At 43.3% G+C, this 24,237-nt stretch overlaps 2 protein-coding genes across 3 annotated transcripts; both read left to right on the top strand.

Moving 5' to 3' along the window:
• Positions 1-28: 28 nt before the first annotated feature.
• Positions 29-13,974, top strand: rassf7b (Ras association domain family member 7b). Of its 2 annotated transcripts, none has more exons than XM_076997561.1 (6): positions 29-156; positions 9,994-10,152; positions 10,358-11,229; positions 12,692-12,848; positions 13,182-13,289; positions 13,663-13,974. In XM_076997561.1, the coding sequence occupies exons 2-6, from the start codon at positions 10,050-10,052 to the stop codon at positions 13,692-13,694; spliced, it is 1,272 nt and encodes a 423-aa protein (XP_076853676.1). In that variant the 5' UTR covers positions 29-156; positions 9,994-10,049; the 3' UTR covers positions 13,695-13,974. The 2 variants fall into 2 exon arrangements, with proteins under 2 accessions (XP_076853676.1, XP_076853674.1); XM_076997559.1 differs by lacking the exon at positions 29-156 and adding an exon at positions 4,526-4,801.
• A 7,021-nt stretch (positions 13,975-20,995) lies between these two features.
• On the top strand, positions 20,996-22,433 carry ascl1b (achaete-scute family bHLH transcription factor 1b). The gene is made up of 2 exons (XM_077021334.1): positions 20,996-21,760; positions 21,864-22,433. Exon 1 carries the CDS (start codon positions 21,143-21,145, stop codon positions 21,752-21,754), a length of 612 nt encoding a protein of 203 aa, XP_076877449.1. The 5' UTR covers positions 20,996-21,142; the 3' UTR covers positions 21,755-21,760; positions 21,864-22,433.
• Positions 22,434-24,237: the final 1,804 nt, after the last annotated feature.

Genomic DNA, 24,237 nt, shown 5'->3' with positions numbered 1-24,237 from the left:
GCATCCGTATCCAAGGCAACGGAGAGAGTAAGCAGGTCCTCTTCACTTGTCTGCTGAGGCCTTGTCTAAGTCACATTGATCCATTTTTTACACTGTCCTGTCTTTCGTGTCTGCTTCTTCATTGTTTGCCCCCGTGGACATCAGGTTTTAGAAGAGGTGAGTCCATTCGCGAGGCTTCTCCTAACGCCTTTGTTTTTACTCAAGGACACATCCTTTTCCCCATTAACTATTCCTTGATGCTTTTCACACAAGTGGCGTATGTGTTTTCCTTTGATGTGATTCTTAATACAGTACTGCATGTTAATGCACACCAGCTAGGTTAATACCTTTTTGTATAATTTTTTGATTTTTGTTGTAAGTAGAAGGGTAATTTGATCATTTTAGAAACCAAACTGCAGATGTTGTGGGGGGTGGGGGGGTGAAGGGGGATTGTTTGTGAACTGGGCTTGTGACCAGCTCGGACCATGACCACCTGAAAGACCTGCCTTGTTTATCACACTCACTCACCATTACAGATTTATGCGATGCGTTTGTTTGTGTTTTGAACATTTGACTCGGGTTTATTTATGCTTCCTCAATTGTTACATGCAAACACACTTCACTGTGGAGCATTGCTCTGCAAGATGTTCTATTGTAGATATCAGATATCACTGGCAGTAGGTCTGGTAATAGTCCCTCTCACTGTATTGGAAGATCAGTAGGAAACATTCTGGTATCTCAAAAGCTGGGCTGTGTTGATAGGGAGGACACAGGCCGGTCGAAACGTAGACCTTTTCACAGGGTTTGTTTCTGTCATGGCTCCTGGCCTATCTGAGGTTGCCATGGTCTTATATAAAAGGCAATTCTGTTTGTAGTGAAAAGACTCAAAGTTCACAATGATGGCGTCAGCAGCTGGAACCTTTCACGCCCCGTAATGTTCACAACTCTGTTGACAAATCTCTCATGAGACTTTTTGCATTTATCTCTATGCTAATTAATGAATGATTCTACCGACATCTTTGTTGTGGTGTCCCACTAAAAATTCTGAGAAAGGAAGTTTTGAGAATTAGAACCTATTATTGGTTGCTGCCTAATTTATTTTTATTTGTTGTTCTCTTTCTGTGTAGTATAAATTAATATATGTTAAAGTGATATTGGGTTTTTGTCACGTATGACCATGCCCCCCTCCGTTAGCTGTCACTCCAAACTCCCTCGTGTCTGTGTTTCGTACCTGTTTACCCCGCCCCGCTCGTTCGTCTCTGTGATTACCTTGTTTGTCACCACGCCCCTTGTTATTACCGTCACCTGCCCCTCGTTAGATTCCTTGTATTTAAGCCCCTGAGTCTCCCTTGTCCTTTGTCTGGTATTTTGTTTGATTAGTTTGACTTGTTCTCGTTCAGCGTTGTACCCGACCGTTTTTGTGTCCCTGTCCTTTGATTCCTCGCCTGTTACTCGTGTTCCCCTGTGTTGTGATGCCCGTGTTTGCATGTTTTTCGGACTGCCCTCCTGTGATCGACCCTGCCTGGCTTTCTGACGATGAGTATGGTATTCCCTTTAATAAATCTCGCTCTTCTCAGCACTTGTGTCCGTCCTCTCGCTCCGTGGCGCGAGCCACGTTACATAATACCGGACCATCCAAGGACACAGCGAGAGAGCGAGACTCTGGTGAGTTCAAACACTGTGAATGGATGTCGGCTGGTTTAATCCGGTTCGACTCTCCGGTTTTTCAGTGCGAACAAACTAGAGACAGGAATACCCCTGGCGCTGCGGGTACAAGGAAGTCTCGTCGCCGACCAAAGAAAGCGCAGTCTCTTTCTACTGGCTTTCGCGACGAGACTCCATCTGAGCGCTGTGTGTCTGCCCGGTTTTGCGAACACGACAGGGAAAAACCTCCTGTCGTGCGAGCAGCGGGCAGACGGTCTGAGCGCACAGACAAGTTTTCACTTAACCCTCGGTTGACTCTCTCTGACCACCGCGAGCTCCCGGCGCCTCAAGGGAGGCGGAGCCGCAGCAGAGAGAGCAACCGAGGAGCTTCTGTGTCTGTGTGTTCTGCCAGGCTCACCCAGGACCCTGAGGAGAAGGACCCACCGCCGCTGATCCCGCCAGCGACTCATCGCGGCACCCCCAAGTATTTTTTGGGGGGGAGTACGAGCCACGTCAGTATAGCGGTCACGCCCCCCGATGACGTCAGTATGGCGGTCACGCCCCCCGATGACGTCAGTATGGCGGTCACGCCCCCCGAGGACGTCAGTATGGCGGTCACGCCCCCCGAGGACGTCAGTATGGCGGTCACGCCCCCCGAGGACGTCAGTATGGCGGTCACGCCCCCCGAGGACGTCAGTATGGCGGTCACGCCCCCCGAGGACGTCAGTATGGCGGTCACGCCCCCCGAGGACGTCAGCCCGGTGGTTCCGCCCCCTGAGGACGTCAGCCCGGTGGTTCCGCCCCCTGAGGACGTCAGCCCGGTGGTTCCGCCCCCTGAGGACGTCAGCCCGGTGGTTCCGCCCCCTGAGGACGTCAGCCCGGTGGTTCCGCCCCCCGAGGGTGTCTCATCCACGCCGGTTCCTGTCCCCGCGACCCTGGAGGGGTCGTCCACGCCGGTTCCTGTCCCCGCGACCCTGGAGGGGTCGTCCACGCCGGTTCCTGTCCCCGCGACCCTGGAGGGGTCGTCCACGCCGGTTCCTGTCCCCGCTGCCCGTCGGCAGTCCACGCCGGTTCCTGTCCCCGCGACCCTGGAGGGGTCGTCCATGCCGGTTCCTGTCCCCGCTGCCCGTCGGCAGTCCGCGCCGGTTCCTGTCCCCGCGACCCTGGAGAGGTCGTCCACGCCGGCTCCCGTTCCCGCTGCCCGCCAGCGGACCCTGCCTGTCCCCGCTGCCCGCCAGCGGACCCTGCCTGTCCCCGCTGCCCGCCAGCGGACCCTGCCTGTCCCCGCTGCCCGCCAGCGGACCCTGCCTGTTCCCGCTGCCTGTCTGCCGGCTCCGGTTCCCGCTGCCTGTCTGCCGGCTCCTGTTCCCGCTACCTGCCGCCCGGCCGCACCTGTCGCCCCAGAGACTGTGCTGCCCCCTGTTGGGCATGGACTTGGTGTTCCCCCTGCTCCGCCCTTTGCCTCCTATGTTCCGTTGCCCGTGTTCCCCTTGCTCCCTGGTCCCATCCCTGGTTTTGTTTTGGTCCCTGTCCCCGTGGTTGTGTCTGTCAAGGTCTGTGTTCCTGTTCCCGTGTCTGTTTCCTGTGGTGTCGTCTCTGTCCCTGTCCCCATGTCTGTTCCCCAAGTTGTCACCCACCTTGTGCCTGTGCCTGTCTCCGTTGTTCATGGTGTCTTTGCCTCTGTGTTTGCCTCCGCCTTGTCCCCTGGCCCCACTCCCGTGTCTGTCCCCGGTCCTGTACTGTCCGGCCCTGCTCCTTGCCCTGTCCGGTCTCCATGTGTCCCGTGTACCGCCATGCCCCAGCCCAGCTCCTGGCCCGTCTCTGGTCCCCCTGTCCCTGCCGTGCCCCGGTCTCCGTGCCCTGCTTTCCCCTGGTCTGTTCCTCCGGTCCGTCCCGTGTCTGCTGTCCCTGTCCCTCGCCGTGTTCCGTGGTTCCCTGTCTTGTCCTAGTCTGGTTCCCTGTCCTGTCTGCCCTTGCGTGCCCCAGAGTGGCACGCTTTGAGGGGGGGTTCTGTCACGTGCGGCTACGCCCCCTCTCCTAGCTGTCACTCTGGGTTCCCTCGTGTCTGTGTTCTTGCCCGTTTGTCCCGCCCTGCTCGTTAGTTTTATGAATCCCTCGTTTGTTACCACGCCCCTGTGTCATTGTCATCACCTGTCCCTAGTTTAGTTCTGTGTATAAAAGCCCCTGAGTCTCCCTTGTCCTTTGTCCGGTATTTTGAATTTATGTGTGATCGTGTCCTTCCCACCGCTGTTCTCTGTGCCTGACCGTTTTCGTGTTTCTCCTGTTTCCCGTGCCCCCTGTCTTGTGATGCCTGTCTTTGCCTGTTTTACGGACTGCCCTCCTGTTATCGACCCTGCCTGGCTATCCGACGACGAGTATGGTATTCCCTTTAATAAATCTCGCTCTTCTCAGCGATTGTGTCCGTCTCCTCGCTCCGTGGCGCAAGCTACGTTACAGTTTTTTGTATAGCATATTGTCAAGATCACCTGCTTGCATTCAACATTAGTTGTGGGATCTGCTTATATGTACAGTACTTTAGTAATTAAATGCATGCAAATGTCTATGTAATTTTGAATGTAATGAAACAGTGTTATAGGTTTATAGGCAATTTTCAAGTTGACAAAAAGAAACGAAACTATACAACAATTCATTGTATCGATGTGTTGAAGTTTACACAGTATGTGTAATAGGTCTTGTAATTTCTTAGTTAGTTTCTGTACAGTTTATTTAAGCAATTGCGTCATATATGTTGTCTGTTTTAACTCCAGTGCAAATGCAGGGAGAGGGAGGGAGAGAGAGAGAGAGAGAGAGAGAGAGAGAGAGAGAAAGGGAGTGCTTTTTTGTAGCTATCACCTGTGGAAGGGGGAGGAGCATCAGAAGACTACAGTATGTGCCAGCATAGCATAATAGTGAGAAGTGCGGAGAGAGAGAGAGAGAGAGAGAGAGAGAGAGAGAAACACTTTCAGAAACTTAAGCATTTATGACTGTGTCATTGCTAGGAGAAGTCGGCTGACCACCTGTTGGACTTTATCAAAACACAATGCCAATTTTTTTCTTTTAAAAAAATTTTCATTTACATTCGGAGACACACTAACAGAAGCCGGTACAGTTTTCTTTGGACTGGCCCAACATGATGACTGGAAAGTTTGACACGCAGGAAAGAGGTTTCAACTCAAAGGTAAATATAGCCTCCTAGTTCAGAGCAGCAGGTTTGTCGGGTTCTTCGACGGGGTCCGTCTGGTCTACCAGATTTTCCAGTGGTGTTCATGTCTGCTCTAGCCTTTTTTTGCTGTAGACAAAGAAAAGTAATGTTTGTATTAGCATGAAATGGTGCTATATACTTGGTTAATTTAAAACAAAACAAGAGGGGAAACAAAAGGACACCATGCCCTGACTATATGTTCATTCATCATTAGAATTTGCTGTTTTAGTGATAATTGTACATTTATAGCTTAGACAAATGATCTCCACACTTATTTGATTCAACCTGGTTCATTTGAACATTTGTCCAATTCGAATGGGTGGATTTTATGAAAGTATCTCCTTAAACCAGGGATCACTTGCTTATTGGAGGTCATAGCTTGAATTAACTTGAGCTGCTGAGCTGGTTTTTAACATGTATTTCTCTTAGATCTTAGGTTCCATTGCTCATTTAGTTATAGATATGTGAAGACACTATGGGTCCATGGCAAACAGATATATACATATGTAACTGTTGACTTTGTCATGTTTCTCATGGGGAATGCTAATACAGACTCAGAACACGTTCACGTAACATCTTGTGGCTAATATTGGAGATGTGTGTCTCCATTACAAATAATAGCATTTTCGTTTTTTAAATATATTTTTACCCACTGGATTGTTATAATGAGTTCAGTAAGAACATTTAGAATTTTTTTTTGTTTCAGACATGTTCAGACATCTTTACTAATTTCACTTGCCAGAAATTAATAATTACGTCCCTAATTTCTCACAAACAAAAACCTGATCAATCCAACATGAACAGGTAACAGGCACATGTGTAACAAAGCCAGGTCTACGGTCCAATATTGCATTTCTTTCTCTATATATGGTTTTACTTATTCAAGATTAAAATGACCAGCCATTATTTCCTGATGGAAATTGATCGATTTTTCTGTAAGTAATCACGGATATCATGACAGAATGGCAGGTATATAACGTTATAAATGTGACATTATCCACAGCCCTGGAACCTGGGCGAGCTGATGTGAAGACAATAGTGAGAATGCACACCCATGGGCTTCAACACTTGATACACCACATTGTCAGAGAGAAATGACTGGGAAGTTTGAGGACTTTTATTCACGGAGACAGGAAGCTTAGGTGGCTGAGTTATTATTTTAAACTTAAAGTCATTTCTTCTTTCGCTAAATCCACTCTACTGGCCTTTTTTAAACTCCAGTTCCTCGAGACCGGTGTTAGATGCCTCTAATGGAAACACATTTGAATATTCAAACAAAGGTATCTAGCTGCATCTGTTGCAATTCACAAACTTCCTGTGTCTGCTTTCTGCATGTATCCATAGCCTAATGTATACATATACATATATTAAAAGGACATAGATGACATGGAAGGAAGTTTCAATTAATAATTTATTTTCAAAATGGGACTTTGGGCGCTCCGGACAGGAAGCTGTAGGTCGACCCACCTGAATAGCTGCATGCCAATGGTATCATGCTCAGCTTGCGATTATTGTTTACTTCCGTGCTTTAGTGAGCTCATATACGCAGGAGAAAGAGAGCACTCCTCCCTTTGCACACAAAGAGGAAGGCTAAGATATGCTGTGAGAGTTAAGCAGGCTGGTTTCACCCCCTTTAACCAGACATGCGTAACCTAATGCCTGTGTGAGAAGCCACTGGACCTGGTTCTGCAAGGCTTACGTGCTCTGTGGAATTCACACTCTGAAGGTTTTCTTTTAAAGGTATCATATGTGGTCACTATGTCAGAAGGAGAAGTCAATAAGAACCCCTTCCGTTTTTTTGCTGGCATTTCTCGGATCTTTTCAGCCGAGATCTTTCGTCCAAAGATCTCAGGAGCTCATTAGACACGTCATCATGCGGGACAAAGGCAGCCTCTCCTGTTTGCCCTTTATTTCTTACTGTTTACGTTGTCACGTTTCCTCCTTGGGACTGATCAAATTTCCATGTGGACAGGAAAACATGGGAAAATAGAACTGTATATTATCTCAGGAAGTGTCTCTGGTTACACCATACAGTAGCATTTACATAACACACTCACTCACCTATCCACATATCTAACACCCCCCACACACACATTTAATGAAGACTATGAATTAAAGTTCAAAATAAACATTTTAACTATTAATTTGGAACTGCTTTACATAACACTCCCATAACTACCAATAGCACACTCACTCACACACATACGCACACACATGCACCATGTTTGGGTTTTATTGAACTCCCAATGTATAGCGGAACACCTAAATCTTTGATGTCTCCGGTCATGATAGTGCTCTCAGATGAAGAGTCTAAAATTTCAAGCATGGAATGTATCCAGTTTGGCTCCTCCCTCTGGCCCCAAGCTCCTCCTCTGCCAATGGCACATCAGAGTGGTTAGGAGAAGAGCTGGGAGAACAGATGCCTCTTTTGTCAGAGACATTCACAGCGACCTAATCTGCTACAGGTTGAGTGCTGAGTCAGGCGATGGGTGTCTAATTACACACAGAGACTGCATTACTAACAAAGATTTAACTGGATCTTTTGGTGTCTGCTGAACAGGGTAATTGGTTGGATAAGGTGGGGGGGCATAAGCAGATTTGCTGTCGATTAACACAGAGATGATTGACAACAGACATATAATACAAACTATTATGCATATTTTTTTATGGTTGAAGGATCGTGCTTTTATGGTTAATATTACTTAGAGATGTTAACAGTGGATATCCCTATTAAAAATAACATTTCTAATTTTAATGTACTTTAAAGCAAAGCGTTTCGTACTAAAAATGTACACCCCCCCCCCCAAAAAAAAACCAAAAAAAAAAAACCTTAACCATCACAAATGAGGAAAAATCATTACAACAGTTCAGCACCAGTTTGTCAACAGTTAGACAAACTGAGAAGAGGTTCATCTTTAATAAAACTGGGGAATATAGAATGAATCCCTGAACCATGAGACACTGGATAATTACATTTTTTACTTTGATTACTTTTGCACATGTTTCATTAATTAAATTACATTTTCATCAGGCAATTGACTTTAATTCTTATATAAAGGTGAATAAAATGTCATTCCAGGTGGATTGGTGTGTGGGCCTTTTACAATAAATGGAAATCAAAAAGGTAAACCAAAAGGTGCTGGTTTTAAAGTTCTCACACTGTCTCATAATTAATAACCTTTAAAGTGAAGCCTTGAAGATGAATGCTAATGCGGTAATGATTATAAAAGAGTTGACTTACACCCCCTAACCCTGCAGCATGGCCTCTCACTATGTTTCTACTATTATACCTAGTTAAGGGTAAGGTGGTAAATGTTTATATAATAAGGACGCCAATGCTGATAAATTGAACAAGGATTCAGTAGAACATCAGTGATTTTGTACTTGATACCTGTATTATTGTCTAATTATTACTCTCTGTATTATTATTATTAGGTTTTGGGTCCTGAGCTAAATAAATAAATAAACAAGCAATCTCTGAAAAGGAGATTAAAATGCAAAAAAAAGAAGCCGAGATAGAACTTTGTGATACTGTGTACTTTGTGATACTTTGACAACGCACAGTGTGTGTGTGTGTGTGTGTGTGTGTGTGTGTGTGTGTGATTTGAGTCAGTTCAGATCCAGGGCGTACAGGAATGTGAGTGCTGGTTAATGATTGCCTTAGGCATGTACTGTGAAAGGCTGGTAGAGACTGGTGCCACCTCCAGACTGCACTTGCTGGTCTTTGCCCTCATAAGGAGCTGGTAGAAATAACTGGCCAGTTAAGGCCTCAGTCTACAATGCAAGTCTTCACCCGCATGTGTGCAAGTGTTGTCTTGAGGAGTCACTCTACCCTGAAATGCATATGGAGGCCTGGATGATCGCAGGAAAGGGCTGATCCCTGATCAGTGCCCAGAAGGAAACACGTCCAACCAGCACTTTTGATTTTGTCCTATTTCATTAAGCAGAGACTGGACTGAGTCAACCAAAAGGAATGCGAAAGATCTGCAGAAACTAGACCTGCTAAATAGTTCCCTGAAAACTATTCACATGTTACTACCGCATGTTACTACTACTACTACTACAACTAAGTAGTTTCGTATTCTGAGTGTGAGACATTGTTCTTTGTGTAGTTTAGAGCTTCTTCATTTCAGGTATGAGTGGAAGATCTCCTGTAAACAGTATAGTTATGACACATTTTGGATAGATTGGACCGTGGGAATGGATCAGTCTTCCTTTTCACCACAGCACTGTTTTCTGAGAACACACATGTTATTTGAGGTATTTGTTTTAAAACTACACAGCCTACTGTGAAACTGTGAATCGGTCTCACATTTTTTGACAGTATCACATTTTGTGTAACATATTGAACATCAAAGGACATTATGCACCATAGAACAGAAGTAAAAATAGCCACCGCTTAAGAGTACAAGTACAAAACAAAAAGTTATCAGTTCATTGTGGATTACTTTCTGCTTGGCGTCACAGCTCATCTGTGTTACAAATGTCCTGGTTTTGCTCATTAGCTACAACTTGCAAAGCTGCATTCCTCACTGGGTCACGCAGGAATGCCATCAACAGTGTGTGAAGACAAAGCTGATGTAGCAAATGTAGAAAAAGCTCGGCCAGAGGTTCCTGTTTTGAGACGAAGTCTGAGCACTTCCAGGATCTCAGATTCTCAGACATTTACCGGCTCAAAGGGAACTAACCTTGTTTAAGGTGTTGGTATTATTGATGCAGTTCAGAAAATTAACCAGAGAAATAAAACATTTAATTATTTTACAAATATTTTGAACTGCATTGTTACTGTGATAGCTTCATAACTACCCTTCTTCATAACTGCCCTACTACAGAAATTCTACTACATTTTAAAAGTTTTTTTGACCAGGTTTTGACTCAATCCTTCATGAGTCTGTTATGTGCTTAAGACTCTCAGAATTTCTTCTTATAAAAAGAGAATACATCACACTGTTGGAATAGCTTTCAAACAAATTCACATTGTATACTGTTCCTGAGAAAAAGTAACAGAAAGATTCCGTCAGGACTTTCACACATTTTGACATTATCAGCGTGCACGTTTTTGTGTTTGTCTTCAGTGAGTCACATCAATGGACCTATCTTTAAAAGACCTGGAATTCACACAGACTCTTCCTTTTAACTGAGGTCAAGTGGTCTCTCTCGCCCTACAGGACACTGAAGAGAGGGCCATGTGAACGGGCCTGCTGCGTGACGCTGGTGAAGAGAGATGGAGCTAAAGGTGTGGGTGGATGGGGTGCAGCGCGTTGTCTGTGGCTTATCTGAGGAGACGTCCTGTCAGGATGTGGTCATTGCCCTGGCTCAGGCTATAGGTATGTGTTGATGTGCCTGCAAGAAAAAAAAACTGATAGCTCTGATTTCTTTTGCCTGACCAATTTCATTTACTTGATATTTACTTCATACAGAGTATTTACCACAGATGTTTAGCTCAAATATAATAAATATTCATTGAATGTTCATATATATTCATTGAATACCAACACTTACATCTCATATTCTTATTTATTTGTCCTCTAGGGCAAACAGGCCGTTATGTCCTCATCCAGAAGCTGAGGGACACCGAGCGACAGCTGGTAGCGAATGAGCGGCCCCTGGAATCGCTGGCTAAACTGGGCCAGCTGAGCAGTGAGGTGCAGTTTATCCTTCGCCGCACTGGCCCCACCAGCAGCGAGGGCTCAGACCTGGACCAGCTGCCCGCAATCCCCAAGTTCCTGGAACCTGAGGCCCCGAAGAGGAGAGAGCCCAAGAAAGCTCTCAGCTTCAACCTGGGCCCCACTACCTCAATACAGACGCACACCAAACAGCCGAGGAAGGTGACCAAGGACCCCTCAGACCTGAGGGCACCCTCGTCCTCTGCCCAAGTTGGCCAGTCCAAAGAGGACGTATTCCGGCAGGTCCTTCAGCAGCAGGGGAAGCTGCAGGCCCTCCAGGCCCATCTGGAGGCTCTGGAGCAGCAGGTGCAGGTCTTGGAGCAGCCCTGCCCTCCTGGACTGTCTCCAGACCTGCTGGAGGAAATGAGCAACCTGGGAGAGGCGTACAGGTGCAACGAGGCAGAACTGGCCCACGTCGAGTACTGGGAGTCGGAGTACCACGTGGAGGTGCAGAGGGAGCAAAGCATGTTGAGACAGCTCAGGGAGCTCCACGCCGCTCTGGATGAGCACACTCGCCAGATCCACGAGACGGGAGACCAGTCCGAGAGATTTGAGCGAGACCTCCGGCTCCAGGTGGAGACCAGGAAGAATGGTCTGCGTTACGCGCGGGCGAGCATGGAGGAGTCTCTGGAGCAGATGAGGGGACAGCTAGATAACGCCCAGCATCAGGGTTCTGAGCTGGGCTTTTCCCTTGAGGAGACAGAAAAAGCTCTCCACGTGGCAGAAGACCTGCTACAGGTATGCAATAATATAAACTTTGCAGAATACATTACAAGTCTGGAAGACATCTAAAGGCAGTCAGTAGTATCCAACCGTTTCGCACAATAGCACTTTTTTCAAACTACATAATTATACATAAGTACTCTGCAGTTATGCATTTTCACCCCTTCTTTATTCTGATGGCTCTAACTTACCTGGAGATGTTGTCCTTTAAAAAAGAAACAGGTTCATGGAATTAGTCTTGATGTCCCGGCAGGAATCTCTGTGAAGCAGGACACAATGCATTTCCTTTACTCATTACCTGCATAAATATCTCAAATGCAGGTCTTGTTCTGGCAGGCTACCGGTTCCAGTGTGCTTTCAATGACCATTTCTGATGTGCCCTTAAGCAACGTGCTTTAAAGCCAGTAAAACTGTAGATTTCCCAAAAGGCAGTTCAAAGCTGAATCGTTCCTACATAAAGCTCTTTGGGCCGGTTTCCAGATCCATAAGCACACACACAGATTAAAAATAACTTTAATACTGGTAGTGTAATTTAGTAATTTAGTCCATGTCCAGGAAACCTTTCTGCTTGCCCTCTTTCTTTCTAAAGACTAGGGGAATGCATTTTCTTAATTGTTTTCTATGCAATTAAGAGATATTGACCTTAGTTATTTTTGACTTTACAGTCAGGAAACATTATTGTAATGGATATAAGTACAATGCTTTTCATTAAAGCATTTTGCTGCATTTACCATTTATCATAGTTTATGTGAAGAATTGATCAGGATCATCACTATAATTGATCAGCCTCATCACCACAATCTTCAATTATTTTAAATCAAACACACGTCCACTTCAATTCTGCCATTGTTTTTGTTAACAAGCATGCATCACTGAGTAAACAGTCAGATACACTTCAATAAACACTGCATGGTATGTTTACCCTGACATGCTAAACATCTATTCCACCATTCCTCAGTCAATCTGGGTGGCAGTCATGTACAAACAGTAAAATATCATTTTAGTAGTGAATCTCACGAAGCTTAAAATGCCACATCCAAAAAACTAACAAACAAATGACCTACCAAACAGATGAAAACAGATTTAGATTTGACAGATGTTAACTAATGCTTGGGTAAGAAATAAATACATCAGTAAATTCATAGTACATCTCTGTCCAGGTTGGAAAGTGGTGTATTCTAGTGACTCATATATATGGACACTTCCCACTCAATTTTACAGCACAGAAAGTACAATTAATCTAGATCTTCTTTCAGAACCAACTATGATGTCTTCAGCAGGACCTGCTGTTATAATCACTTATATGCACTGCATCACTATTATCTAAATAATGCCTCTGGTTCTGGTTCTTAGATTAGGCCTTAATTTACATCAAATGCGACAAGCTGTCTTTATTTATCCGTAATATCATGCTCGCAGCTAACTGCAATTTAGCACGGTGGCTTAGCTTGCTGATCATTTTTGCTCTTTTTTAAAGGCTAAAAGCAACGAAGTGAACGAGCTGAATAAGGAACTTCGGCAGTGTAACCTGCAGCAGTTCATACGGCAGGCGGGAGTTCCTCCAAGCCACCCCAGCCTGCACCCAGATGACTCGGATCTGGCCCACCTCATGCCCGACGGACAAAGCGATGAAGGTAATGGGTATAAAAGTTACCTTCACAAAAAACTTAAACTAGACAAAAAATTAAATAAATAAAAATAATATGATACAGTCTGTGGCAGCTCGCAATGTAGGCTACTGCGTTACTTTTGCGGCTTTAGTGTGAACCCATGTGAGCTTGACAATGTAAACACTGTCAAAATTGCCACAGCTTATCTCCTGCATGGTCCGAGCAAACTTTAGGGTTATGTAAAGAATAAAGTAAAAAGTATGAAGTAAGTACACAGTATGACTTGAGCTCTATTGTGCAATTCGTGCTCAAGGACATAGCCGTAAACGCTCTACGTCTCCTGCTCTGCTTAAACAGACTCGAATCATTCAGTGTTGGAGTTCAACCCTCGCACCACTGCCAAGCAGATCCTGGGTAACCCTCGCAGCCTTCAAAACCCACTGGTCTCCAGTCTCCATCCAGAGGGTGTGTATGTGTGAAACCGAACCAGCCAGTATCTGACAGTCAGTACTCTGGCGCCCCCTAGCGTCCTGTCTGTAGCGCTCTTCCAAGCCTTCCTCTTCCTACTTTTCCAGGCTGCGCCCTCTCCTTCGCTTTGGCTCCTCCCTTCTTCTCTGTTGGCTCTTCGGGTCTGTGTGTGCTCCTTTGGGGATTTGTAGGTTGTAAGACAGCACTAATCTGACTGAGAAAAGAATAGATAAACACATAACACAATATTTCTTAGGAAAACTAAATTTCAAGTGATTAAATGAATTTCAAGTCTTTAAATGAACATTAGATATTATCATTTTCATTCCTCATCGCACTGGAAAGCTCAAACCACTTTTGTGTCTTGCAGTCGTGTCATCAAGAGAAGTGTCATGGCGGTAAAGCTTGGATTACAAGCCTGGGGATCTGTTCACTGTTCACTTTATATCCTGTCTACACAGTTTTGTTTTCTAATTCAGGATTTTTATTTTTGTGCGTCATTCCTGAAATCAGTTTGTGAAAATGTCATGTGCAAGCATAAATACATATATGTAAATATTGTTATCTTTTTTTAATTATTGAAGAGATTGAGCTGTTGAATGTATTTTATAAACCTTTGTTTTTTTTCTTACATTATTTCTAAATACATCTGTAAACATGCATAATTAAACAGTAAAACATGCCCGGATGTGTTTTGTATATAACCCAAAGGCCATTGTTATATGAAACTATATATTTATGATTTGTGTATATATTTATGATCACATGGTATGTTACATATGCCATTATGCATGGAAGCATTAACCTATACTGCAACCTTTTTGTAAGTTACGTGCACATGCAACCTAAGTGAGAGAAGTTATAGAGGAAGTGGGAACTATGGATGCTTCAAAACCCAACACCAAAACAACTAGGTCATCTGCACCAACATCTGTACCATCTCTTCTGTACCAAAATCTGCAGATCGACAAGTCCAAAGTGTAGCAGGGTAACAGCACGAAAACAGACCCACCAAAGCCTCTTCCAGCCTCTTTCCTGCTAACATACAGCATTTGGATATTGGATCTGGCATGTAGTCTCCCGTGTATTGTGAGATTTCTAGTTTTGAGATCAGTGGCTTTGGTTCATGTCATGGCCAGTATACTGTGTCTGCATTGGTTCATGGTTTAGATTTTATTTCTCCTATTCAACTCACTCATCCAAGGACCTATGGAGGTTTCTTCTTTCTCAGTTCTCCGTGTGATTGGAGGATCCCCTGTCCTTCAGGTCTGCTCCACAGCCTCGAGGAAGTTCGGATATCTGCTGTGACCACGTTGCGTCTTTTTACTATCAGCTGACCACACTTCTCCGTCCTGAATTACAATCCAATATCTTTGCTGTAGATCCTAGTTGGGTGGATCATTCAGTCAATGTCACGTTCCATCTTGGTGTACCGCTTGACCTGGCTGATGGTAATTCTGCTCCTGAATCTGTAACCTTACCCACTCTTAATCTGCTTATGTAAAATAGCAGCTGGAACAGTTAATGATATATACCGTGATATTTCCTTGATATATACACACTACACTTTATGGTGTCCTTGGCAGTTATCTTCAGGTTGGCTTCTAGTGTTGTTCTCCAAGTTGATGATGATTTATTATTATTATTATTATTTACTACTAGTAGTAGTAGCAGCAGTAGGTTACCAATGGTAGACATTTAAGGGAGCAATAAATAATGTTTACAATCAAAACTTAGGAAACTAAATTTGTGGAAGTGATTTCCATTTTTATGGTTTCAATTATTTTTTTCTATAAAATGCAGCTCATAAGATAGACAGTCAAATATGCTTGATAGAGCAAGTCGCTTAAATGGAGGACACCATATTTACAGTACATTTAGAACAGAATCTGAAACATCCAGGCTTCTAGCTGTCAATCCAACAGTTATTTCTTAATATGAAGAAGAAGAACTGCAATCAAATTCCTTTCAGATTTTCAGGTAAGGATAAACATAAATTGTTTATGTAGACTGCTGTAAATTAGCAATATATAACCTCCAGGCATACTAATACTAGCTACATGACCTAAGAATCAAATACATTCTTTGTGTTTCTGTCTGAATTAGTTAACTTATGTTGCTTTAGCAAGAGCTGGCAATATTAAACTGTATTTATCCAGCTGTTAAGCCGTATGTGACTAGCTTAACTATATATCCTAGCTAGCTAACGGTAAATGGTGTAAAGTTTCCCATTTAAAAACCTTGAATGCTTTTTGGGAAAGGCTTCTCAAATTACCCTGACAGTATGCTGCTACTTATATTACCTAGGTGGAGATAACAAACAAACAAAGAATAATAACAACAAAACAGCGTTATTGCTACATAGCTTAACCAGCTAACAACACTGACTTTAACCCTAACCCTGATCCTTACCGTGACCCTGACCCTGACCTTACCCTGACCCTGACCCTCTCCAAACCGTAACCCTTCAGTGGGCAGTCCGTGACCACGCCGCAACACTGTAAACATCTCTACTGTTTTGCCTGCATTACTGAATGGGCCAAGGTAAGAGAATACTGCATAATACACAGTAATAACAGTAATTGTATTGTATGGATGAATTGGCTTTGATGATTTTAAAGTGAACCAGTTTGGAGAGTGTTTACGTTTGTAACGGACCGTTTTCTTTCTAGACAACAAATTCTTGTCCTGTGGATCGACTAGAATTTAATGTCCTATATAAGAGTTGTGTTGGAGGCAATATTTAAAAAATTGTAAGGCCAAGTTATTACCCTTGATTATTGATTTTTTATGTATGTGTGCTTTATGGTTTTTATGTAGATACGTATTTATATGTACAACACATTAATGTTTGTGGATTTGAGGTTAAAGTGGAGCTCCCTCAGCATCGTGGATTAAAGGAAGAAGATGCTTATGTGTGTGTGTGTGTGTGTGTGTGTGTGTGTGTGTGTGTGTGTGTGTGTGTGTGTGTGTGTGGAGTGAGAGAGGATTGACCGGAGACACCTGACGCTCTTCAGCTTTGTCTGTGACTCAAGGTGAGACAACCTCAAACACACAATGTAATGCATAATCGGGGTTAAATATGGCATTCATGATAATGTTTGTTTTGATCTTGAAAGGTTCTACATAGGATGCCTTTGCCTACCTTTAAGTGCCATGCCATTTGAGGACTGGTTCTGTGAGGAATGTACCGGTCTTACCAACAATGGTGTCTCGAGAGAGGAAAGTGAGATAGACGCGGTTGAAATAACAGACCTCCTGGCTGAGGAGGAGATCGTTTGCTTCTTGCCTCAGACTTTCCGGTATGAGGCAGCAGTTCTCAATACCTCACTGCACACACAGAAGTGCGAGGGTCAGGCCCCTCAGAACCAGAGACATGCCAGTTCAGTTCAGGCAGTCCAGGTTACATGCTCTCTCCATAACTTTCATTTATTCTTGAATGTTTTAAAAAAGAGAACTATTTATTTACATTGTACATAATTGTGTTGAGCAATTTCAGCTTTCCTTAATGTTTTTGTTATTTGTTTATTTAACAGCCTGTGCCCAGATGCCATCTGAAATCAACCTGTTTTAGTGCTGAAGATGCTACAGGAAGCAACATATTAAATACTCAAAAATAAGAGAAGCAAGTCAAAATAAATAAAGAAAAAAGTACAAAAAAGACATCCATTTGCTTCCTGTGCTCTCCTATGGTCAGTGTGGGGGTGTTCAAACAGACTGAGCAGCAAGAGTGAAAGTGTTTTCAATGTTGCTGGTATATTATATCGTTTGAGGTGTAGGTAGGACACCCAAGTATTTCTCCACTGCAGGTTTGATCTGAACATCTTCCCACTCAGTGCACCGAATGCAGCAGAATCACAGAAGAATGAAGGAAGGTCTCTGCTAGTGTACTGGAGTCATCTGTAGAAACACTTTGAGGAGACAAATAAACTCATGCAGTGTTAAGGCACAAAGGATGCTGTAACAAAAAGATAATTCATTGCCATGGATGACCAGCCATTCTCTGTTGTTGACAATGCTGGATTTTGAATGTCCCACAGAGCCTAATATGTGCCATTTAAAATTAGTTTTGGTTCTCAAAGAAATAACTCATTTATACTCTTCAAAATATGCTCTGTTTCAAACATGAACTAGTATCACATTCTTGGACTTCCCTGTCCAAATCGTGCTGCTTCTCTGGGTGTGTGTGTGTGTGTGTGTGTGTGTGTGTGTGTGTGTGTGTGTGTGTGTGTGTGTGTGTGTGTGTGTGTGCATGCGTTCTATTTAATGCAGTTGCTTATTATGGCCACATGATGGAAGCACTCGCATCAACACTTCAAGATATGGGTAATGTGACAACACAAAAGCCACCCATTGATTTTTCAGTAGACAAAATAACTGAACAAAAACATCTCTTATGTGAAACTGAAACAGATAGCTTAGAGTAAATGAAAGTGACACTGTATGGTCTCAAAAAAAAATTAATTAGTGTGATACTATAAAAAGTATTTTACAGCTGAAATAATAGGAAAAGGTTTCATTGTTTGGCTTATGACCTCATCATGATGCACCTGAGCTTTGAAACAGAACAAGGAAGTGGTTTTCACTCAGCACAAAGCAACACTGCAAAGTGAGACTCCCTAAACCAACTAAACCGAATGGAAGGTATTTGGAGACACTCGTGCCCATTTCAGGTGCAGCAAAGCACCGAGGCCCCTCAGATTATTGTGGGTCAGCACGGTGAAACTGGCGATCCAGCTGTTCTCAGATGTGCTCCACTGTACTGAGAGCAAGTGAGTCAGGAGGCCAAAGAAAGACACCAACATCACAGTCATGCTCCTGAAACCAATCGTGCACCACATTTGCATGGTTAGTTTGGGCATTTTCCAGTTGATAGGTACCAATACCTAGTGGCAAACCAGAGATGATGCTGATGATGAACTATATAGTTAACATCAACAGCTTAAATGTGACACATTAAACATATGTCTGCTTCATATGCCCAGATGTATATGGTGTTCCCTGATACCTCGTTTCTCCTGTGTTTGTTACAGAGGTTAACTGCTCCACTGTGGTGCAGCGATTGCTCTGTACCACTGGATGGAGTCATCATTCTCCTTTGGCATCAGTGGCCTGTGGGACACCACTGTTATTACGGAGCATGTCGAGAATTCTCTCTGTGCAGCCTTAGACAAGGTTGCGCCATTGTGATCTAAGAGAGAAAGTGAGTAAAGAATGTCTCCTTGGTACAATGGCCACACACATAGTCTCAAACGAGCTGTGCGAATGCTGGAATGTAAATGGCGAAATTCTAAATTAGAAATATATACAGAATCATGGAATATTGAATATAAGCATGTCCTCCATATAGCAAAATTGTCATACCTGTCATCTTAAAACAATCCATATATTGACATATTAGAATAGACGTATACAAAGAAAATTCCAAGTGATTATGTAAAGATAAGCAAAATTGCAGTGAACTACACAAATTCACAAGTTCCACCGAAAGAGGAAGTGCTTCTTATTTGCTTGCAGAGATGATGCACTTCTGTTTCCCTCTGAAACATCCTATTCCTGTATCTCTGTATCTTTCTATAGACAGACACACACATATATAGAAGCATAGAAAAGTTTAGATATGCGTCAACATGCAGTCATTCTTCTCTATGACATATTTTGAGAATGCACGTCATCGGTCCTTCACAAAAATGCTGTCTACGGAAAGTAAACGGAAAGTAAAACGTCAAGTAAAAGTCCTTTTAAAATTTAAAGAATTTGTGTATGCGCCCATATTTACCAACTTCTCTCTGTGCAGCCTTAGAGAAGGTTGCACCATTGTGATCTAAGAGAGAAAGTGAGTATGTTGTTTTTACCTTTTTCACTGGTTTGTAATGAGCACATCCTCCTCTTACCCCACCAACTGGATCGTGAAGGATCATTGTCTTCTGTCCAACAGTAAAATGCATGTTCTGCTCCAAGACTGTGATCACTTCCTTGAGAAGGCAAGAACAGTGATGGTATTAGGTTTTGGTTGCACATACAACTATATGTATACCATGCGCTGAAAGACTATAAAAAATATTCAAATTCAGATCTGCAAATAATATCACACCTACAGAATTATTTTGCTTTGAGTGGACAGACTGGAAAGCCTGGTTAGATTCTTCTGGATCTGAAAAATGTGAAATGTAAGGCAATTTATGGATGGAAATGTTATTAGAAGTGATAATAAATGAAAGGATGCTCCTTTACTGTATTGTAGATGTGGGCTTTTCTATGCCTGCAATTTTTTGAAAATTACAAGTCTAAATAACTTGTATTGCATGTTCCTGCATATGAAACAAACACTTTTAAACAGTTTTCTAATTCCTGTGATACGATAAATTTTTATTAAGGAAATAAAGTAGTGTGGTTTTAGTGTGGTTTAGCCATTAAATTAAATCATTAGTGAATATTGTGTTTATGGAAAATATCTGTTATTCTTTCTTTCTTAGGATTTTGCTGGAGGGAAAACGTATGACTTGATCACTCCATCCTTGATCACGACAATATTCCTGCCACTAGAGGGTGTTTTTTTGTTAAGTCAGTCTATCAGAACTATTAAAAGCACTAATAATATCTCTTGTGGAGTCTTTGCCTTGGCTATGACTATGTCTGCCTATATTTGTTTAATGTAGAGGAATTAAATGGCATAGAGAGATACGTTTGATTCACAGTACTATTTTAATTACCATGTGAAATATGTGTAAACTACACGATTCCTTAAATGCTTTTCACACGTAGGGGTTTGATTTCAGATACGACTCTTTTGCTCCAGCGATTTTGTTTGTTTGTTTGTCTGTTTGTTTGTTTTTACTTTGCAAATGTATATATCACCAATACATTTGTATGTTAAGTTAGTATAACAAACCTGAACAAACTGGGCCTAAGCACCTATTTAAAGACTGCTAAATCATTCGAAGAAACGTCTTATTGATAAAAAAAATAGTATGATATTATATACTATAAATATATGTTATCATGGACGTAGTTTTGATTTCATAAGTGGGGGGGACACAACCTGGGGTGGCGAACTGTTGAGCGGGGGGGGGGGGGGGGGGGTTGAATGAAAATTGTTGAGCGCTGTGAACAAAAATTGTTGAGGGGGGGGGGGGGGGAGCTCGGAGCTGCATGATCCTAGTGCTAGATTTGTCGCTATTTGGATATTGTTTTTTTAACCGTTAAAAAGTGGGGGGGACATGACTTCGTCGCTACTTAAATATTTGGTTTTAACTGTAAAAACTGGGGGGGACCAAAACCGGCTTTTGAAAAAGTGGGGGGGACATGTCCCCCCCGTCCCCCCCCAAAACTACGTCCGTGTATGTTATAATATAATAACATAAATTACCTGATTTAAAACAAACAAACATGAAATTCGTTAAACTGACAGCGCGCATGTATGTAATTTCAATGAAATCTAACTGGTTAATAAGCTGCGATGAGATGACCACAGCCAAATGTAAATGTGTCCGGCTTATGCGCGTGGCGCAGTGTAGGCGCAGAATGGTTTCTTTCAAATCCTCAAAGCCACGCGCCCGACTCGTGAAGGCAGAGCCGAGGAATCATTCATCGGGGCGGGGTCTTCTCGGGGAGCGTGCAACTCCAAAGGGGGGTGGGGAATGTGGCGCGCGTGTTGAAAAGGACCGCGTGTCACACATCACTTTCAAATCGGTTGTTGAACAGGTGCCACCAACATCTAACAAATTCCTCTTGCGTTCCGGTTGCGCGAGCCACGCGAAAGGCACGAGAGCGGTGCGCTGCCGTTCCTATTGGTCGTTTGTCGTGCAACGACTTCGCATCTTACTTTTTGCACCCCTCGGTTATATTTCATGTATTTTACGCAAATGGAGACCACCGTCATTACAGCCGCGCATTTCACTCACGGTCCGTACCGCCTGCAACTGTCGGAGAGTTTTGTGCCTCTGCAGAAGCTTCCCAAGGAGCGCAGCTCGCCACACGCAGACCCAAAGGACGGCAGGTCCAGGGTGCTGAAGAGACAGCGCTCCACGAGCCCCGAGCGCCTGAGGTGCAAGCGCAGACTCACTTTCAACGGCCTCGGATATTCTATCCCTCAGCAGCAGCCGGTCGCCGTGGCAAGGCGCAACGAGCGGGAGAGGAACAGGGTAAAGCAGGTCAACATGGGCTTCCAGACGCTTCGTCAGCACGTGCCCAACGGTGCGGCCAACAAGAAGATGAGCAAAGTGGAGACGTTGCGGTCCGCGGTGGAGTACATCCGAGCGCTCCAGCAGCTCCTGGACGAACACGACGCGGTGTCTGCCGCGTTTCAGTGCGGCGTCCCGTCGCCGGCTGTCTCACATACGTATTCCGCGGGTCCGGAGTCACCTCATTCTACATATTCATCTGACGAGGGCAGTTATGAGCATCTGAGTTCAGAGGAGCAAGAGCTGTTGGACTTTACCACATGGTTCGACAGGTACTAGTTACAGGTAATGCAGCTTCTATTATACAGTGCACATAGACAATTCATGATTACAATGTTTGACTGTGTAATGGACTATGAATTAAACCCACTTTTCTCTGTAACCCCAGTCTAGGTGATGAAAAACTCATTTCTATGGTGCTGAAAAGGACAGCGGTTTTGAGGAACATCTCCGGTGTTCATACCAAGTGCGCAGAAACCAATATACTGACGAATCGCCAAAGCACCCTATGCGCGAGGACCGTTCCGTGCGGCGCACGAGGCAAAGTTGTTTCCTGTGCTTATCAGCCACGTAACTCACACACATCGTGTTGATGATAAGCGCAGAACTTCCAAATGTTGGACGCGGAAGACCCGAGGACTATCCATCAGTAAATGTGACGCAGAAAATGCTATATTTTTTGTCACTGCTGTACCATTTATGATAAGGGAAACATCTTAGGTTGCGCTTGATGATGTTTGTGGGTGTGTTCACATCAAGGAAAACGCGCTGAGGTTAAAACATTCCCTATAGGCAAACCGAATGAAAAATGCATGTGTATTAGATAAGCAGTGAGGTTTTTGTACTGAATGAATGACTTTTATATAAAAGTGTGCACTTGTGTTTCATACAGACTTGTGTATATGTAATTGTTTTGTAAAGAGAATACTTATTTTATGTATAATAAAGATAATTTTATTTATTCAGAAACTTTGTCTTGTTTTATATATTTAAGACCAGGATTGCTGTATGTTCACCCCTTTGCTGTGTTTCTGAAATTTTAACCTAGAAACTCAAAATGTGCAGAGAAATGTAACCCTTGATGCTTTTAATTCTGTTACAAAACTCACAACCTCCTTCAAACTGAGATCAAACATAAAGGCTATTATGTGGATGTTTTACTTTAGCTCTTTAGATCTATGTTTGTCCACAATCATTTCCCCATCTTGTAAAATTAAGCATTAATATTATGTGTCCAGCATATTTCAGTTTTGAATACATCAAATCTAATGCTCAATGTTTAATTAATCAGTCAAGCGATCACAGCAAAATAAGGCTGTATGCCCTGGGGAATGAGTTTATCTACTCTTCAGTGGTCATTTGTAAAAATCATTTATCTTGGTCTCACATTGCCTGGCATTTCAAAAGGAGCACCTCTGAACTGTGTCAGCTTGGTTTAATTGATGGTACCTATTTATTACTGCACAGAAAAGTGACACTGACTGGGCAAAGGGAAGGATCCGTGCAACCTTGAAAAAAACATGCCTGCTGGTTAATATGTAAGAGACAGCAAAAAGCTGAAGTTCAAAGTAATTCATAATACATGAATACTTTTAACAGTGTAACCAATTTGTTTGCAAGTGAAGAAAGGCAGTGAAAAGACACCAGAAGACACAACACTAAATTAATTTGTTCTGGAGGACATCCAGATTTTGGCCACGATCTCTTTAGAGTCACTTTTCTTTTACTCTTCATGTCATTTGCTTCTCATATACATGCTGTCTCCTTCTAGTCATAACGCATTCAATGGTGGCTTAGATTTATGAAGAAAAGTCAATACAACAACATTTAAATATAGCTCTCGTGCACCAACCTGTTTGTATGTATCTAAACCACCTGTATGAATGTAAAATGCTTGAGATATTAATCTACAAAATGCAGGGGTTCTGTGTGTAATCATTTGCATTAACCATTGTGTCTGCAAAGTTTGAACGCTGCACAAGGCCCTTTTGCCATTATCCAATCAGACGAGCTTGTTCTAATAGTGAATGGCCCTTGCATAAGTGACACAAAAGCACTTTTGTGCAAAGGGCCACACCATATTCATCATGTAGTGCCTTCAAGACAAATCTGATTGGTTGTTCCAGGCACTTTGATGTTGCTCCAATGTGCAAGTGGCACAGTGATGGCTAACTTCAGCCTGTATTGCCTATTTGCAGTGCTTGGAGCAGGGGGTCCCTTTAATCTGTGAAAGAGTAAATTCATAATAGCGTTCCTGCTCCTACAAAAACAATCGGGCTGATTGACACTACTTTACAGGCGCGCAAACAAAGGCCTGATTTATGTCCAGTGGCAAATCAATGGAGCTGAGCGTGGGCCTCATTCAGACAAATTTGAATCTCACTCTCCCTCTGTCTCTTCCTTATAGACTCCCTCCAGCACCACTGTTTGGTCTGTGTTCCCTCTGCTCTCCAACGCTTTATTGGGTGCGTGTGGCTATCCAGGGCCATTCTGTTTCAGACGAGCAGCTATTTGTTTCATGTCAGACTGGGGACTGCCCCGGACTTCTCTGTCATACGCAGCGTCTGTGTGGATGAACCATACAAGTCCAGGATGAATTTTACTCAATGAGTTAATGAGGGGAATAAAGACGGAGGGAGAAACACAGCATCAGTTTTGTTTTGTTATTTTTTATTCAATTAGATTGTTCGTTCTAGCACTTTAAATGAGGTATTTGGGTCTGGCTTCCGGGCTTATCATTGCACAGAAATAGCACTTAAATT

This window comes from Brachyhypopomus gauderio, chromosome 1 (assembly GCF_052324685.1).
Source record: "Brachyhypopomus gauderio isolate BG-103 chromosome 1, BGAUD_0.2, whole genome shotgun sequence".
NCBI classification, from domain to species: domain Eukaryota; kingdom Metazoa; phylum Chordata; class Actinopteri; order Gymnotiformes; family Hypopomidae; genus Brachyhypopomus; species Brachyhypopomus gauderio.
The sequence above is the reverse complement of the archived record's forward strand: the minus strand, read 5'-3'. Positions and strand labels throughout refer to the sequence as shown.

Coding starts and splice junctions, on each gene's coding strand:
- rassf7b (XM_076997561.1), top strand. CDS start 10,050: ATGGAGCTAAAGGTGTGGGTGGATGGGGTGCAGCGCGTTGTCTGTGGC. Junction 12,849..13,181: donor CGACGGACAAAGCGATGAAG/GTAATGGGTATA, acceptor CTGCTTAAACAG/ACTCGAATCATTCAGTGTTG. Junction 13,290..13,662: donor CTCCAGTCTCCATCCAGAGG/GTGTGTATGTGT, acceptor TGTGTCTTGCAG/TCGTGTCATCAAGAGAAGTG.
- ascl1b (XM_077021334.1), top strand. CDS start 21,143: ATGTATTTTACGCAAATGGAGACCACCGTCATTACAGCCGCGCATTTC.